We start from the raw sequence: 16,898 nt of genomic DNA, 5'->3' as shown, positions 1-16,898 counted from the left end.
TCATTGTCTTTTCTTTTGTCTTTTTTTCTCACTGTGTGCCTCAAGAAACAAGGAATGTGTCCTCAGACTTCACTGTGAAAAGTGGTTACTGAGAAGAAGGGTTAGTGAGTTTATTTCTTAGTTAATGAATGGGAATGGATAGATGGAACTAGGCTGGGTAGAGTCTAAATGAGGAGAGTTTTTTGATATTTACTAGGGTGCTGTTGAGTCTATTGCCATGAAGAACCCCAAAGAGAGAACAGCTCTGTTTGAGGAAATCAGTCGCTCTGGTGAACTGGCCCAGGAGTATGACAAACGAAAAAAGGAAATGGTGAAGGCTGAAGAGGACACACAATTTAATTACCATCGCAAAAAGAACATTGCTGCTGAACGTAAGGAGGCCAAACAGGAGAAAGAAGAGGTAGGTATCCAGGCTACCTCTAGACTGTGAAGGGTTAGGATGGAGTCAGTACTTTACTGATGTAACTGCCTCCTTTTCTCCATTTGCACAGGCTGACCGCTACCAGCGCCTAAAGGATGAGGTAGTTCGAGCTCAGGTACAGCTGCAGCTTTTTAAGCTTTACCATAATGAAGTGGAAATTGAAAAGCTCAATAAAGAACTGGCCTCTAAGAACAAGGAGATTGAGAAGGACAAGAAGCGTATGGACAAGGTAGAGGATGAGCTGAAGGAGAAAAAGAAGGAACTGGGCAAAATGATGCGAGAGCAGCAGCAGATTGAAAAGGAGATCAAGTAAGAGCATGAGTGAGCCTTGAACTTGTGGGAAATAAAGAGATTGTAATGTTCTCTAGGACTTTTCTGTGCCTAGAGTTTAGTCTCTACTAGTTTATCTTTACCTTATTGTGCTTTGACCACAACCATGTACATCACTTGATTTTCATTTTAGACAAGTAGAACTTGAGAGTAGAAAGTGTCCTCACAAGAGAAGTGATAGGAGACCCCAACTACTAGAATTGCTAAGAACTTTTTTGAGGGGTTGAGGCCATATTGGGTGGCGTTCAGGGATCAAAACTTGGGTTGGCTATTTGCAAGGAAAGCAGAGATCTCTTTTTTTTTTTTTTTTTTTTTTTTGGTTTTTGGGTCACACCTGGCAGTGCTCAGGGGTTATTCCTGGCTCCAGGCTCAGAAATTGCTCCTGGCAGGCACAGGGGACCATATGGGGCGCCGGGATTCGAACCGATGACCTCCTGCATGAAAGGCAAACGCCTTACCTCCATGCTATCTCTCCGGCCCCAGAGATCTCTTTTTTAGAAGAAGAAAAGTAGAGCTCTAAGACTAAAGGAGAGAAATATGAAAAGGTTACTTCAGATGGGGAAAAAACTAAGTGAATATATGATGTTCTTTGGATTTGTTACTTTGGGGTCTGGCCTGACTAGGGTTGAAGTGTGTTGGGGAGCAGTAGCATTATTTTATGAAGTGGCTAAATGTCAATTCCAACTAATTATGTCCAGGGAATAGTTAGGCTTCCCATTTTGTGAATCTGTGGACTTTAAATAAATTATAGGCAGTTCAGTGAGACTGACTAGGGTGCTCGGACTGCTTCCCTTTCTTGGGGTGAAAACCATGGGAACCTTGTGTTTTTCCCCATTCTGTACAAAGAGAGAAGGATTCAGAATTGAACCAGAAGCGACCTCAGTACATCAAAGCCAAGGAAAATACCTCTCACAAAATCAAGAAGTTAGAAGCAGCCAAAAAGTCCCTACAGAATGCTCAGAAGCATTTTAAGAAACGTAAAGGTGACATGGATGAATTGGAAAAGGAAATGCTCTCAGTAGAAAAAGCTCGTCAAGAATTTGAAGAACGGATGGAAGAAGAAAGCCAGAGTCAGGGTAGAGACTTGACTTTGGAGGAGAACCAGGTATGCTTTAGGAGAGTTGGTGGTGGTGGTGGTGGTGGTGGTGGTGATGATGAGAGGGGAGGATTAGTATGTAGAGACCACTGGGCTGACATGGGTTGATTTGGTCAACTTTGTATTCCTACTCTGTCCTTAATACAGGTAAAGAAATACCACCGGTTGAAAGAAGAAGCCAGTAAGAGAGCAGCTACCCTGGCTCAGGAACTGGAGAAGTTCAATCGAGACCAGAAAGCAGATCAGGACCGGCTGGATCTGGAAGAGAGGAAAAAAGTAGAGACAGAGGTAGGCAGAGAAAAGGCAGTAATAATAGTTTTAACAATTATAATAACCAAAAGAAGTTTTTAATTGTAAAATATGGAATGCCTCATGAATATCCAAGTCATTGTTGCTCAGGTACTATGCTAATCCAAGCCAGGAGTGATTTCTGAATGTATAGCTAGGAGTATCCTCTGATTGTCATTGTGTGTGCCCCCCCCAGATGTTTTATTTAGAGAAATGTGAGAGAGGGAAAAAGAAAAACTTTGGACTTCTCCAGAGGGAAAAAAGGCAGACATAATAGCTTTTGTGCATTTATTTATTTATTTTTGGACCATTCCTGGCTATGCTCAAGGTTTATTCCTGGCTCTGTGCTCAAAGTTCATTCCCCAGCAGGGCTTGGGGACCATTTGGGGTGCAGGGGATTGAATTTGCATGCAAGACAGTACCTCTGTCCACTATATTTTCTCTCCAGTGTCTGTGCTGTACATTTAATGTAAATTTTGACGGTTATTTGGCTTTCCCAAACTAATAAAACTTTTCAACTCCTTTCAGAAATAAAACACTCAACTCTATTCCCTGAAAAATATACTTCTTTAAGCAAACAAACAGAAAGTACCCCTTCAGGGAGCTAGCTCACTGAGCAAGTATATGCTTTGAAATTTGGGTTAGATCTCCACACCTCATGGTCAGCTAGGAACACAATCTTAGAACTAGCACCCCCTTCTACCCCCAGACCGCCATTGTGGCGCATAAAACAAAAAGATGGCAGCTGTTACCTCAATTGCACCCATTATAGCTACTTCCCTACTGGGTCATACCAGCAATCACCTGGGGATTGTATCACTCACTTTGGAAACATTATTCTTTGATTTGGAGTTTGTTTTATAGATGAAAAAACAGGTCCAGATAGAATTGTGAGACTTTATTTGGCTTGATTTAAACTTCCCTGATTGAGAAAGATGATAGCCTCAGTTAGAACACCAGTGAGAGTGTCTTTGGGAATCTGAGAAGCATCACCAGTTACAGAGCTACAGTGAACACTGTGTGTGTGTGTGTGTGTGTGTGTGTGTGTGTGTGTGTGTGTGTGTGTGTGTGTGTGTGTGTGTGTGTGTGTGTGTAAGAGGAGGGATTGCTGGGAATCAAACACGAGCCATGTGCTCTCTACCACTGAGTCACATCTCCTGCCCTATGTGTCTATTTTTAGTAGGCCTCCTGCATTACTGACAGATTGTCTTGGACTGCTGGGCTCTTGGATGAGTGGGCTTGTAGGGAAAATGTAAGCCAAATCTTGTAATTAACTTGCTCATCTTTGGGTAATGAAATATATTTGCCTCTATGCTAGGCTAAGATCAAGCAAAAACTGCGGGAGATCGAAGAGAACCAGAAGCGAATTGAGAAACTAGAAGAATACATCACAACTAGCAAGTATGCAGTTCTACAACCTTCTTTTAGCCTGTTTTCATGAACCTTTTTTCCCTGGCCTTTGTAGGCAGGACCCCAGAGTCCTTCTCAACCAGGAATATTTTCTCAATAGCCAGGATAAATCCAGGATAAATCTATGTATTCTCTCACTATGTAGGCAGTCCCTAGAGGAGCAGAAGAAACTAGAAGGGGAACTGACAGAGGAGGTGGAGATGGCCAAGCGGCGTATTGATGAGATCAATAAGGAGCTGAACCAGGTTATGGAGCAGCTGGGGGATGCTCGAATCGACCGCCAGGAGAGCAGCCGCCAGCAGCGAAAAGCAGAGATTATGGAAAGCATCAAGCGCCTGTATCCTGGTTCTGTGGTATGAGTAGAGATGAATTTAATTTCCTAACCAGTTTCCTTTTTAAAACATTGATTTACTGGCCAGAGAGATAGCACAGTGGTAGGGCATTTGCCTTGCATGCAGGTGATCCAGGATGGACAGTGGTTCAAATCCTGGTATCCCATATCATCCCTCGTGCCTGCCAGGAGCAATTTCTGAGTGCAGAGCCAGGAGTAACCCTTGAGCACTGCCAGGTGTGACTCAAAAACAAAAAAAAAAAACAAAAAAAAATAGATTTACCGGGGCCTGAGTGATAGCACAGTGGTAGGGTGTTTGCCTTGCACACAGCTGAACCAGGATGGTCCCAGGTTCAATGCCCAGCACTCCATATGGCCTTCCAAGCCTGTCAAGAGCCATCTGAGCACAGATCCAGGAGTAACCCCTGAGTGCCTCCAGGTGTGTCCCAGAAACCAAAAAAAAATTGATTTAACAACACAATAGAACTTCAAGGCTATAGTTTATGTATGTAAGGTCATCATTACACCACTTTCAGTGCCACTCCATTTCCCCCACCAGAAAGACCACTTTACCCATTCTGCATTTCTCCCTTCCCTCTAATAACCACTATAGTTTTCACCAAGTCTTGGAGATAGTTCAGTTGCTTTTATGCTTGTTGATTTGCTTATTAATTTGTAATTCATATTCCTTGAGTGCAACTGTGGTAATTGTCCTTCACTTCTTTTCTTTTTTTTTTTTTTTTGGTTTTTGGGTCACACCCAGAGGTGCTCAGGGGTTACTCCTGGCTCTACGCTCAGAAATCGCCCAATGCAGGCTCAGGAGACTATATGGGATGCCAGGGATTCGAACCACTGTCCTGGATGCAAGACAAATGCCTTACCCCCATGTTACCTCTCTGGCCCTTTGTTCACTTCTTATTTAACTTATTTCACTTAGTTTAGTCACTTTAGGTTTCATTTATTTATTTTTTCTAAAAGGTTTTATTTATTTTTTTTCTTTAATGCCCCTACCCATATCTTCCTTTTCCGTTGTTGTTGTGGTTTGTGGGGCTAACATTTTTAGCTGTGCTTGCCTGGGCTTATTTATTTGGTTGTGGTGCATGCTTGCTTGGCTGTGGATGTTCCTTGTATGTTGTCTGCCATCCTTTAGTTGTGGTGCTTGCAAATGTGCTTGCTGGGGGTTACATTCTTTAGTTGGGGCTTACATACTCTGATTATGGTTGTGGTACTAATCACTGTTGTGGTCAACGCCAGCGATTGTTGAAGTTGCATTTCCTGGCTCACTCATTTCTATTTGTGGTACCCACACATCAGAATGTGGTACTAGCTCATCTCTTAATTTCAGAACTCACCAAAGGGTTGCACACATTTTTGTGTTGTTTACCCCATACCTTGCTATAGTGTGACTGAAAATAGTTTTGGGGGTTGTGAAGCTCAAACAGCAGGCTTAGACAGGAGAGCTGTGTGGACCATGCTTAGCACATGTTGGACACCAGGGTTTGAAACCATGACTATATACTTTCAGGGCAGGCACTTTAATTCTCTAGACCTTATTCTTATTTTGTCCTGTTGTGTTCACTCTTCCTTTTCTTTTCTTTTTTTTTTTTTTTTTTTTTTGGTTTTTGGGCCACACCCGGTGACGCTCAGGGGTTACTCCTGGCTATGCGCTCAGAAGTCACTCCTGGGGTGGGGGACCATATGGGACGCCAGGGGATCGAACCGCGGTCCATCCTAGGCTAGCGCAGGCAAGGCAGGCACCTTACCTCTTGCGCCACCGCCCGGCCCCACTCTTCCTTTTCTTTTCTTTTCTTTCTTTTTTTTTTTTTTGCTTTTTGGGCCACACCCAGTGACGCTCTATGGCTATGCGCTAAGAAATAGCTCCTGGCTTGGGGGACCATCTGGGACGCTGGTGGATTGAACCACTGTCCATCCTAGGTTAGCACGTGCAAGGCAGATGTCCTACAGCTTGCGCCACAGCTCCGGCCCCTGTGTTCACTCTCTGTAGTAGATGGGGAGGCCTGTGGACATGAGTGGTCTTTGGGGACAGTAAATATATCTCCCAGGAAGTAATTTTGTGTAGACTTTGATATGAGATCTCCTACCATGTCTCAACTGGCTCATTTTTGGGGGGATTGCTTAGATTTTTATCTTGAAATAAGTCTAGAGTTCTGAAGTTCCTCTTAACTCTCTATTTTTGGTAATCTCCCTGGATTTAGCTTCATTTGGTTCCACAAATATTTCCTGATACTTCTAGATTCTTCTGAGTTTATAAGGATGAATATTAGGCTCAGTCTCCCTGTCCTAAGGCTCAGTCTTAATCCCTTTTTTGTTTGTTGGACCATACTCAGAGGTGCTTGTGGGGTGGGGCTGTAGCTATTCCTTGATCTTTGCTCAGGGCTTGATCCAATGCTTGGGAGTTCTGCAATGACAAAGATTGAATTGGAGTCGACTTGGATTAAAGCAACACAAGTGCTTTAACCTCTGTACTATCTTCCCATCACTGTCCTTGAAGATCTTAATGTTTATATGATAAATAGTAAGGAACTATGGTTGATATGTGTATTGGGGTATGGGAAAATAAACTAGAGAATGAGAAATATATTCTTTGGCTTATGAGAATTTGACGTAATACATTTAAGGTATCTGGTATAGAAGCTGGAGGCAGTAATCTGGGAAAGGTGAAAGGGAGATTTAGAAAAATGATTTTGGATTAAAACATGATGGCCTGATGTCATTTAGGGCTTTTTGTTTGCTTTTTGGGTCATACCAAGTAAAGCTCAGGAGTTACCCTTGGCGGTGCGCAGGAGACCATATATGGGATTCCAGGAATCAAACCCATTTTGGCTCTGTGCAAGGCAAGCACCTTACCTGCTGTACTATCTCTGTAGTTCCTGATGCCATTTTTGTTTGGGGGCAGAGTATGCTTTTCTTCCATAGAATGGTGGTTGTGTTGTGTTCCTGATTCTATATCAGAATAAAAATACTTTTCCTTGGGGCCGAAGAGATAGCAAGGAGGTAAGGCATTTGCCTTTCATGCAGAAGGTCATTGGTTCGAATCCTGGCATCCGATATGGTCCCCCAAGCCTGCCAGGAGCAATTTCTGAGCGTGGAGCCAGGAGTAACCCCTGAGCACTGCTGGGTGTGACTCCCCCAAAAATAAAAAAAATACTTTTCCTTTTTTCCATACTGAGGATTGGTTTTTCTCAGCTGGCTTTCCAAGGCCTAATGCTTCATTTTTCTGTTCTTCTTTACTCAGTATGGGCGTCTTATTGACCTCTGTCAGCCCACACAAAAGAAATACCAGATTGCTGTAACCAAGGTCTTGGGCAAGAACATGGATGCCATTATCGTGGATTCAGAGAAGACAGGCCGGGACTGTATTCAGTATATCAAGGAACAGCGTGGGGAGCCTGAGACTTTCTTGCCTCTTGACTATCTGGAGGTAAGCCTGGTGGGAAATGGAGACATTGTGAGAGGGTAGTTCCCCTTTTCCTAACCCACCAAGTTCTGCCACTTACTAAACTTTTCCCATAGGTGAAACCTACAGATGAGAAACTTCGGGAGCTAAAGGGAGCTAAGCTGGTGATTGATGTCATTCGCTATGAACCACCTCACATCAAAAAGGCCCTGCAGTATGCTTGTGGCAATGCCCTTGTCTGTGATAATGTGGAGGATGCCCGCCGCATTGCTTTTGGAGGTCACCAGCGCCACAAGGTATGGTTTCTTTTGCCGGGATTGGGATTAGTATTGAATATTCTTCTGTTTATTTTCTTCCTCTCTCCTCTATTCTCTTATTTATTTATAGACAGTGGCCCTAGATGGTACACTGTTCCAGAAATCTGGTGTGATCTCTGGTGGGGCCAGTGACCTGAAGGCCAAGGCAAGACGTTGGGATGAGAAAGCAGTAGACAAATTGAAAGAGAAGAAGGAGCGGTTGACAGAGGAGCTAAAAGTAAGTCTTAGACAACACTGAATCTAGGAGTAGGACTCCTAAATCTGGGCCAGCTACTTTCTTACAACTGATCTCCTTTTTCTTATCTACTTCAGGAACAAATGAAGGCAAAGCGAAAAGAAGCAGAACTGCGTCAGGTGCAGTCTCAGGCCCATGGACTGCAGATGCGACTCAAGTATTCACAGAGTGACTTGGAACAGACCAAGACACGTCATTTAGCCCTTAATCTACAGGTGGGGCCTGGCCATCAACCCTACTCTCCAAACATTCCTCTATAGATTCCTGGTTTGGATTTCTCTGTACATGGGGAACTTACCCCAATTCCTATTCTTTTTCAACTTGCTTCAAGGAATGAGTCCTGGCATAGCCAGGAGTTCATATCTGTGCTTCTTATAGCTTTTAAAAAAATTTCTATTTCAAACCTCTTCTTTTAGTTCTTTTTTTTCCTTTTTGGTTCACACCTGGCAGTGCTCAGGAGTTACTCCTGGCTCTATGCTCAGAAGTTGCTCTTGGCAGCCTTGGGGGACCATATGGGATGCCGGGATTCAAACTGGGGTCCATCCTGTGTTGGCCACGTGCAAGGCAAACGCCTTACCACTGTGCTATCACTCTGACCCCCCTTTTTATTATTTTTGTTGATTTTGCAATTTCTAGAGTTTCTACACATACTGTCTGCAGTGCTTACCAAGGTATGCACTTCTTAAATTGAGGTATTTAAACATGTGCTGAAAGGGGAATACAGTTCTTGTTTTGTTTTTGGTTCATATCCAGCTATACTCAGGAGTTACTCCTGGCTATTTACCTAGAAATTACTCCAGGCAGGTTCAAGCAACCGTACGGAGTGCTGGGGATCAAGCTTGGTTCAGCCATGTGCAAGGGAAATGCTCTTTCTGCTATACTATCGCCTTGATCTCAAGAGTTAGTTTTTATTTGAGGCAAATATGTTGTAGTGCTTTCAGTGAGTCACTGTGGTGCTCAAACATATTTTTTTTTTGTTTTGTCTTTGGGTCACACCCGGCGGTGCTCAGAAATAGCCCCTGGCTGGCTAGGGGGACCATATTGGATGCCGGGATTTGAACCATAGTTCGTCCTGGGTCGGCTGTGTGCAAGGCAAACATCCTACTGCTGTGCTATCTCTCCAGCCCTACAAACATATTTTCACTAGGGATAGAGCTCACTTATTAGTTGTAGTGCTTGGGCAGGTGGTATCCCAATGCAGTGCTTATACTCATCTAACTGTGTACAGCTGGAAATCACTTATGGTGTCAGTGAGTGCTGCCAGCAGAGCTGCCAGGACTGCATTCTGTGCATGTGGGACACTTGAGAATTTGACCTAGTGACCATGGACTATTGCTGTTCATCTGACCCTGGGGTTCAAATTTTGGCAATGAATGTAACAAGTTTCTTTTTCTTTTTCTTTTTTTGGGGGGGTCATACTCAGCACCGCTCAGGGGTTACTTCTGGCTCTACACTCAGAAATCGCTCCTGGGGGCCGGGCGGTGGCGCTAAAGGTAAGGTGCCTACCTTGCCTGCGCTAGCCTTGGACGGACCACGGTTCGATCACCCGGTGTCCCATATGGTCCCCCAAGCCAGGAGCAACTTCTGAGCAGACAGCCAGGAGTAACCCCTGAGCATTACCGGGTGTGGCCCAAAAACCAAAAAAAAAAAAAAAAAAAAAAAGAAATCGCTCCTGGCAGGCTTCAGGGACCATATGGGATGCCGGGATTCAAACCACTGTCCTTCTGCATGCAAGGCAAACACTTTTCCTCCATGTTATTTCTTTGGCCCCGTAACAAGTTTCTTGACCTTTCTCTATCAGTGTTTTCATCTTTATCTGTAAATGGGTGTCAGACTTGCTTTATAGGGTCATTGTGAAGACTGAGTAAGTACAGTGCTTAGATTGAGTCTTTGAGTAAATATTAAGTACAGTTAGCTTAATTTATCTGACAAATATTTGAGCTTCTTCTGAATTAAAAGTTTATTCTAGGTATTTCAGTTCCTGTTGGTTGGGTACTTTACTAGTTAGATGCTACTTCCCAAGATTATCTTGCAGGTGTGACATAAAATATTACAGTATATATGTGTGTGTGTGTGGTGTGTGTATAACCTTTTTTCTAAAATTAAACCAGAATTAGAAATCTGACCCCGGGCCTGGAGAGATAGCACAGCGGCGTTTGCCTTGCAAGCAGCCGATCCAGGACCAAAGGTGGTTGGTTCGAATCCCGGTGTCCCATATGGTCCCCCGTGCCTGCCAGGAGCTATTTCTGAGCAGACAGCCAGGAGTAACCCCTGAGCACCGCCAGGTGTGGCCCAAAAACCAAAAAAAAAAAAAAAAGAAATCTGACCCCAAGGATTTTGGATAAGAGATCATAATCTGTAAGTAATGTTGTTTAATATGTTTTTAGTCTATGGATGGAAGCTTGCTGACCTGGAAATTAAGGAGGTCATGTGAGGTTTCAAATGAGAGAAGATGAAAAATTGATGGGGCATTGCTAAGTCAGGTGCTTTAAGGCTACTCATGGGATTAGTGGTCTTGGATTAACTCCAAAGAATGGATTTTCTCCGAAAAGCTTCATTTCACAATGTATTATAGACACTTGAACTCCTATGTTAGTTGTAGTACTATTCACAAATAAGCAAAATCTGGAAACTGTCTGAGTGCTTGAGAACAGATGAATGGATAAAGAAACTATGGTGTATCTACACAGTGGAATTCTATTTTTTTTTTGGTTTTTGGGCCACACCCATTTGACGCTCAGGGGTTACTCCTGGCTATGTGCTCAGAAATTGTCCCTGGCTTGGGGGGGACCATATGGGATGCCAGGGGATCGAACCACTGTCCGTCCTATGCTAGTGCTTGCAAGGCAGACACCTTACTTCTAGCACCACCTTCCCGGCCCCCACAGTGGAATTCTATATAGCTGTTAGGGAAAAATTAAGTCATGAAATGTGCTAATACATGGCTAGACTTTGGACAGTATCATGCTGAAAGAAATGAGTCTTAGGGAAAGGGACAGACAAAATGATCATACTTATTTGCGGGATATAAATATATTGTATGAGAATATAGTCAAAAACAATAGAAATGAGGACCAGGAGTACAGGTCCACTTTAGGATGCTTGCCACAGAAGGGGGTAGTGCAGTAAGACAGAAGAGACCATTATGATAGTAGTTGGAAATAATCACTTTGGACAAGAACTGAAAGCTGAAAGAGGTAAGCTGATGATGCACTTGATACCCTTTCAGAAATACTATTTAGGGAAAGTAGCAACAGTTTCTAAAAGGGAGAGGAAGGCAGTGAAGAAGGGATACAGAGAGCAAGAGATGTAGGTAGTAGCAGGCTGTGGGGATGTTAACGGGGTGGGGGAGAGCTTTGGTGGAAGTGAACATTGATGAAGGGATGGGTGTTGGAACATTGTATGAATAAAGCTTAATTTAAGAAAATTTTAAAGAGAATTTGGTTTCTTTTGTCCCCACAATTGCATTCTACAGGAAAAGTCGAAGCTGGAGAGTGAACTAGCCAACTTTGGTCCTCGCATCAATGATATTAAGAGGATTATCCAGAGCCGAGAGAGGGAAATGAAAGATTTGAAGGAAAAGATGAACCAGGTTGGTAATTGATTAGTCAGAATTAGAAACAGGTGCAGTAGACCTTTGCTAACTCACTCACATTTTCACTTCTTGCAGGTAGAAGATGAAGTTTTTGAAGAGTTTTGTCGAGAGATAGGTGTGCGCAACATCCGAGAGTTTGAGGAAGAAAAAGTGAAGCGTCAGAATGAAATTGCTAAAAAGCGGTAGGTTGAACTGTGGGTAGGAAATTGGAATTCCCTTGTATTTTTAGCTTGATATTGTAAAAAAGTCAGTTATCATCATAGGGACTATATTGTAGAATAATGTGTATTTATTGTACTTCTGCCTATAATAGGGAGAATTTTGGAATACTATAGTGGTTGAGAATGTCAGTTTGAAAGTGGTTTACCTGGATTAAAATCAGAGCTCCATAATTCATCTTGTACAGTGACAACCTCTACCAAAGCTCCAGTTTTCTTCCTCTTCTTTTCCTTTTTGACTACACTTGGCAGGGCTAGGAAATACTCCCAGCTTGTTGCTCAGGTGTTGCATCTAAAGTACTGGGGGATCATATGTGTTGCCAGAAATCAAACTCAGGTTTTGCACCCAGGCAAAGCATGCTCTCAGCCCACTGAACTGTCTGTCTCTATGAGTTACTTCTATTTTATTTTCTTATTGTGATCCCACTGAGCAAGGTTGGGTAGGAGAAAAATTCTAGATTGGAAGAATAATAAGTAATAGAAAAGTAATACTTCTCCTCTCATCCTGAATAAATCTTTTGTGCCAAGTTGTAATTTGCTGGATATTATAGGGGTAAGGTTCATCTATCTATATCAAATAGATGAACACAAAGTCACCCCACACCCAGGGCCTTAGTCAGAACTTCATGTAGCCCATTACTCATGTTTATTGTTCTATCCTTAGTCAGGCTCAAGGGATATAGAAATCGCAAAAAAATGTTACAGAAATGGAATCAAGGACTCTCACTCTCTGAATTTGTGGAGTAGTCGGAGAGATAAACAAGTAAATCAACAATTTCAGTACAGTAAGTGATGTTATATTTGAGGTATACACAGAGGACATGTTCAAGGAACTGCAAATCAATAAGAGGGAAAAAGAAAACAAAAGATTCAATAGGAAAATCAGATGAAATGATAGTATTCCATGAAATGAAAAGCTCAAAAAACTGACAGCTACGTGAATTGAGGCTCCATCTCATTCCTATTCAGAGATAGGTAAACTAAAACTATCTAGCGATATTTGGTGAAAACAGAAGCACTATGGGATAGTGTCAATGCTAGATTTATATAGGAAGTCTTGCCTTCGGGGTTGCATGGAGAAATATTCAGTGTTCATCTTTTTTTATTTGTTTTAGGGCTACACCCAGAGATGCTCAAGGGTTATTCTTGGCTCTGTGCCCAGAAATCACTCCTGGCAGGCTCAGGGGACCATATGAGATGCTAGGGTTCGAACCTGTGTCCATCCCGGGTCTATTGTGTGCAAGGCAAACACTCTACTTCTGTGCTATCACTCCCACCCTCAGTGTTCAGCTTGACATACATTTGGTAGTGGATATTGGTAACATAATGTTATCACTAGGAGAACATATCACTTACCGTATATACTCGAGAATAAGCCAAATTTTCCAGCACAAAATTTGTGCCCCCAAAACCCGAACTTGGCTTATACTCTTGGTCATACTGGTTATTTGATTTGGTGTGTGCACACCGAATCAAATGCACGTAGTCTTCAGTTGTCTTCTGCCATCTCCAGAGAGGCCAGTGCTTCAGCTCAGTCCACATGTCGCAGCTGAGCTGAAGAGGTAGGCGGCTGTCGTGCACTGTATGCCACTGAACTATTTTTTTTTGGTTTTTGGGCCACACCCGGCAGTGCTCAGGGGTTACTCCTGGCTGTCTGCTCAGAAGTAGCTCCTGGCAGGCACGGGGGACCATAGGGGACACCGGGATTCGAACCAACCACCTTTGGTCCTGGATCGGCTGCTTGCAAGGCAAACGCCGCTGTGCTATCTCTCCGGGCCCTTCCACTGAACTATTTAACCGATAATATTCAATGGCACATTTAATTGAATGCAAACCCCATTTAAGGCAGTAAAGTTGTGTAAATAAATGTTTATAAATCCTGAATCCTTATAATCAGGGGTTTGGAGTATAAGGATTCAGGATTTTTTTTGGGCCACACCCGGCAGTGCTCAGGGGTCATTCCTGGCTGTCTGCTCAGAAATAGCTCCTGGCAGGCACGGGGGACCATATGGGACACCGGGATTCAAACCAACCACCTTTGGTCCTGGATCAGCTGCTTGCAAGGTAAACGCCGCTGTGCTATCTCTCTGGGCCCAGGATTCAGGATTTTTAACCATTTATTTACAATGCCTTACTGTCTTAAATGGTTTATTCATTTTTATTAAAGTTGCCGTTGAATACTATGGGTAAATGTGGTATGTTAATAGTATATAGTATATCAAACAATCGTGTATTGTAAATTTTATTATTGTTTTTGGGTCACACCCGGCAGTGCTTAGGGTTTACTCCTGGCTCTGTGTTCAGAAATCGCTCCTGGCAGGCTCAGGGGACCATATGGGATGCCGGGATTCGAACCACAGTCCTTCTGCATGCGAGGCAAACACTGTACCTCCATGCTATCTCTCCGGCCCCTGGAGTATGCTTATTTTAAGGAAGTTAAAATCTTGCTTTGAAATAAAGTAGCAAGGGAAGGATCTTACATTAGACAGTGCTCTTTTTTTTTTTCCTTTGGTTTTTGGGCCACACCCGGTGACGCTCAGGGATTACTCCTGGCTATGCGCTCAGAAGTCGCTCCTGGCTTCTTGGGGGACCATATGGGATGCCGGGGGGTCAAACCACGGTCCGTCCAAGGCTAGCGCAGGCAAGGCAGGCATCTTACCTCTAGCGCCACCGCCCGGCCCCATAGACAGTGCTCTTAAGTGTGTTTTCTTTTTAATTTTTATAGTCTGGTTGGAAATTGAGAAATGCTTTCTATCCAGTCATTTCCCCTAGTTCATGTTTTAATGTCCCAAAGTTTAATAATAATCAGAATAGTGAAGCAGCCATGACTGAACTAGACTCAGCACTTATTGTATTACATCTTTGTGTGTGTATATAGTTGAACTCAGGAAGCCAACAAAGTAATAGAAACCAAAAAATTTTTCTTTTTTTTTCTTCTTTTTTTTTTTTTTGGTTTTTGGGCCACACCCGGCGTTGCTCAGGGGTTACTACTGGCTGTCTACTCAGAAATAGCTCCTGGCAGGCACGGGGGACCATATGGGACACCGGGATTCAAACCAACCACCTTTGGTCCTGGATCGGCTGCTTGCAAGGCAAACACCGCTGTGCTATCTCTCCGGGCCCCCAAAAAACTTTTCACAACCACCAGAATAGGTTTTATAGAAAAAACAGTAATGATGGGGGCCGGGCGGTGGCGCTGGAGGTAAGGTGCCTGCCTTACCTGCGCTAGCCTAGGAGACGGACCGCGGTTCGATCCCCCGGCGTCCCATATGGTCCCCCAAGCCAGGAGCGACTTCTGAGCGCATAGCCAGGAGTAACCCCTGAGCGTTACCGGGTGTGGCCCAAAAACCAAAAACCAAAAAAAAAAAAAAAAAAGAAAAAAAAAGAAAAAACAGTAATGAACTGAGCTGGAGACCTATAGAGTGAGTAGGATTTATCTTACCAGGCAGCAGACAGAAGAGTTCCAGGCAGTGACAACAGCATGTTTGGACGTTTTAGAGAATATGCCTTGTTCTGGAAACTTAAGTAATTTTGAATGTCAAGCATAAAAATGGGGTCAGGAAGAAAGTTGGGTGATAGGAAGGTCAGCAGGAGCTAAATCACAAAGGGCTTTATGCTTCATAATTAGGAGATTAAACCTAAAATTACTTACTATAAAGTTATGGCATTAATTAATTTGTATTATAGTGACTATTAGGTTTTAGCTATTGCTGTGATATCTGGCTGCAACTGTTATATCATTGAATGTAAGAGGACCTATTACTGGTCTGCTACTCCCTATATATAAAGAGACTTTGTACTCTAGTTTATTTTTTGGGCCACAGCTGATGGTACACAGGTTACTCCTGGCTCTGTACCCAGGAACCAGATCTGCCGGGTTCAGGGAAAGCACATGGGATGCTGAAGATCGAACCTGAGTTAGCAGTGTGCAAGACAAAGCTATGTATTCTTGAATTTCTGAAGAAATGGAGAGGAGGGCAATAATAAGAATTTAGTATTTTCTCTACATTTCTGTATTACCCAAGTTCTGCTCCTTAGAGATTCTGGAATCTCAGGGTGAGTTTGGGTGTGAGATGGGGGTAGTTGGGAAAAATTAAAGCCCATAGACAAGTATGAGCTAAACATAACTAGTGTTTCTGGTAAAGATGATAACAATAGTGAGATTATGATGACAATTAGAATTTGAGTACTTACTGTGTGCCTTGTATGATTCTAAGAACATATATAAAGTGCTGTTACTAATTTCCATTTAAAGATGAGAAAATGGAGGCCTGTAGACTGTAATTAACTTGTTTGAGATGACACTACTAGCAAATGGCAAGGTTGGGATACCTGTGTTTTTAATTCATTATAGGAGCCCAGGCTTTGGTGTTGGACTTTTGGGTTCCAGTCTCTTATGTACCTTTTACTAGCTGTGTAACTGAGCAAGGCCTTTTACTGGATTAAGTTTTCTCATTTGTAAAATTAGGATAATAACACCTACCTATGGAGCTGTTGATTAGAGGATTAGAGGTATTGTATACTAAGAATCTAAGAGCTTAATAAGTAGGAATTATTGTCGCTGGTGGATTCAGGTGGGCCTTTTTGTGCTTCATTCTAGGAAGTTTTGAAATTTGCCTGTGCTTACCAGGGGATTATGGTGTCGGCCTTCCCGCCCCTGTCTTGTGCCATATATACAAAATTGGACTGAAAACAGTTCTCCAAGTTTCAGGGGACAGTTTTATGTGGATCGAGGAAGGGGGATGAGCTGAGTAGTGATTGATAAAGTATTGGGCTTCTGTGCCCTGGACCTTTTTATTCTTTCTTTCTGTAGTTTGGAGTTTGAAAATCAAAAAACTCGCTTGGGTATCCAGTTGGATTTTGAAAAGAACCAGTTAAAAGAAGACCAGGATAAAGTACACATGTGGGAACAGACAGTGAAAAAGGATGAAAATGAGATAGAGAAGCTCAAGAAGGTAAGTAAGGAAGAACAACATAAAAAGATAGTCTAAAACCTGAGAGGCAAAAGGTCAGATAGAGTGATTGATGTGTATGTGTGTATGTGTGTGCATGACATAGTATAGTAGCCATAATTTATAAATATCTTTTTTTTTTTGGTTTTTGGGCCACACCTGGCAATGCTCAGGGGTTACTCCTGGCTCTCTGTTCAGAAATCACTCCTGGCAGGCACGGGGGACCACGGGGGACCAAATGGGATGCCGGGATTCAAACCACCATTGGTCCTGGGTCAGCGCTTACA

The 16,898-nt window shown here is 43.0% G+C and overlaps 1 protein-coding gene across 1 annotated transcript in view; it reads left to right on the top strand.

Moving 5' to 3' along the window:
- The window catches only part of SMC1A (structural maintenance of chromosomes 1A), an 80,470-nt gene that overhangs the window by 12,652 nt on the left and 50,920 nt on the right, over positions 1 to 16,898 (top strand). Inside the window, exons 4-16 of the mRNA XM_049767158.1 lie at positions 197 to 400; positions 492 to 730; positions 1,598 to 1,856; positions 1,995 to 2,135; positions 3,454 to 3,536; positions 3,691 to 3,898; positions 7,133 to 7,318; positions 7,411 to 7,590; positions 7,682 to 7,828; positions 7,924 to 8,061; positions 11,322 to 11,438; positions 11,517 to 11,623; positions 16,473 to 16,614. Of these exons, the coding sequence (XP_049623115.1) occupies positions 197 to 400; positions 492 to 730; positions 1,598 to 1,856; positions 1,995 to 2,135; positions 3,454 to 3,536; positions 3,691 to 3,898; positions 7,133 to 7,318; positions 7,411 to 7,590; positions 7,682 to 7,828; positions 7,924 to 8,061; positions 11,322 to 11,438; positions 11,517 to 11,623; positions 16,473 to 16,614 (2,151 nt within the window). The remainder of the gene's footprint in view (positions 1 to 196; positions 401 to 491; positions 731 to 1,597; positions 1,857 to 1,994; positions 2,136 to 3,453; positions 3,537 to 3,690; positions 3,899 to 7,132; positions 7,319 to 7,410; positions 7,591 to 7,681; positions 7,829 to 7,923; positions 8,062 to 11,321; positions 11,439 to 11,516; positions 11,624 to 16,472; positions 16,615 to 16,898) is intronic.

The sequence above is a fragment of the Suncus etruscus genome, chromosome X, assembly GCF_024139225.1.
Source record: "Suncus etruscus isolate mSunEtr1 chromosome X, mSunEtr1.pri.cur, whole genome shotgun sequence".
In the NCBI taxonomy this organism is placed as follows: domain Eukaryota; kingdom Metazoa; phylum Chordata; class Mammalia; order Eulipotyphla; family Soricidae; genus Suncus; species Suncus etruscus.
Note: the sequence above shows the minus strand (reverse complement) of the source record. Positions and strands in the feature narration are given on the sequence as shown.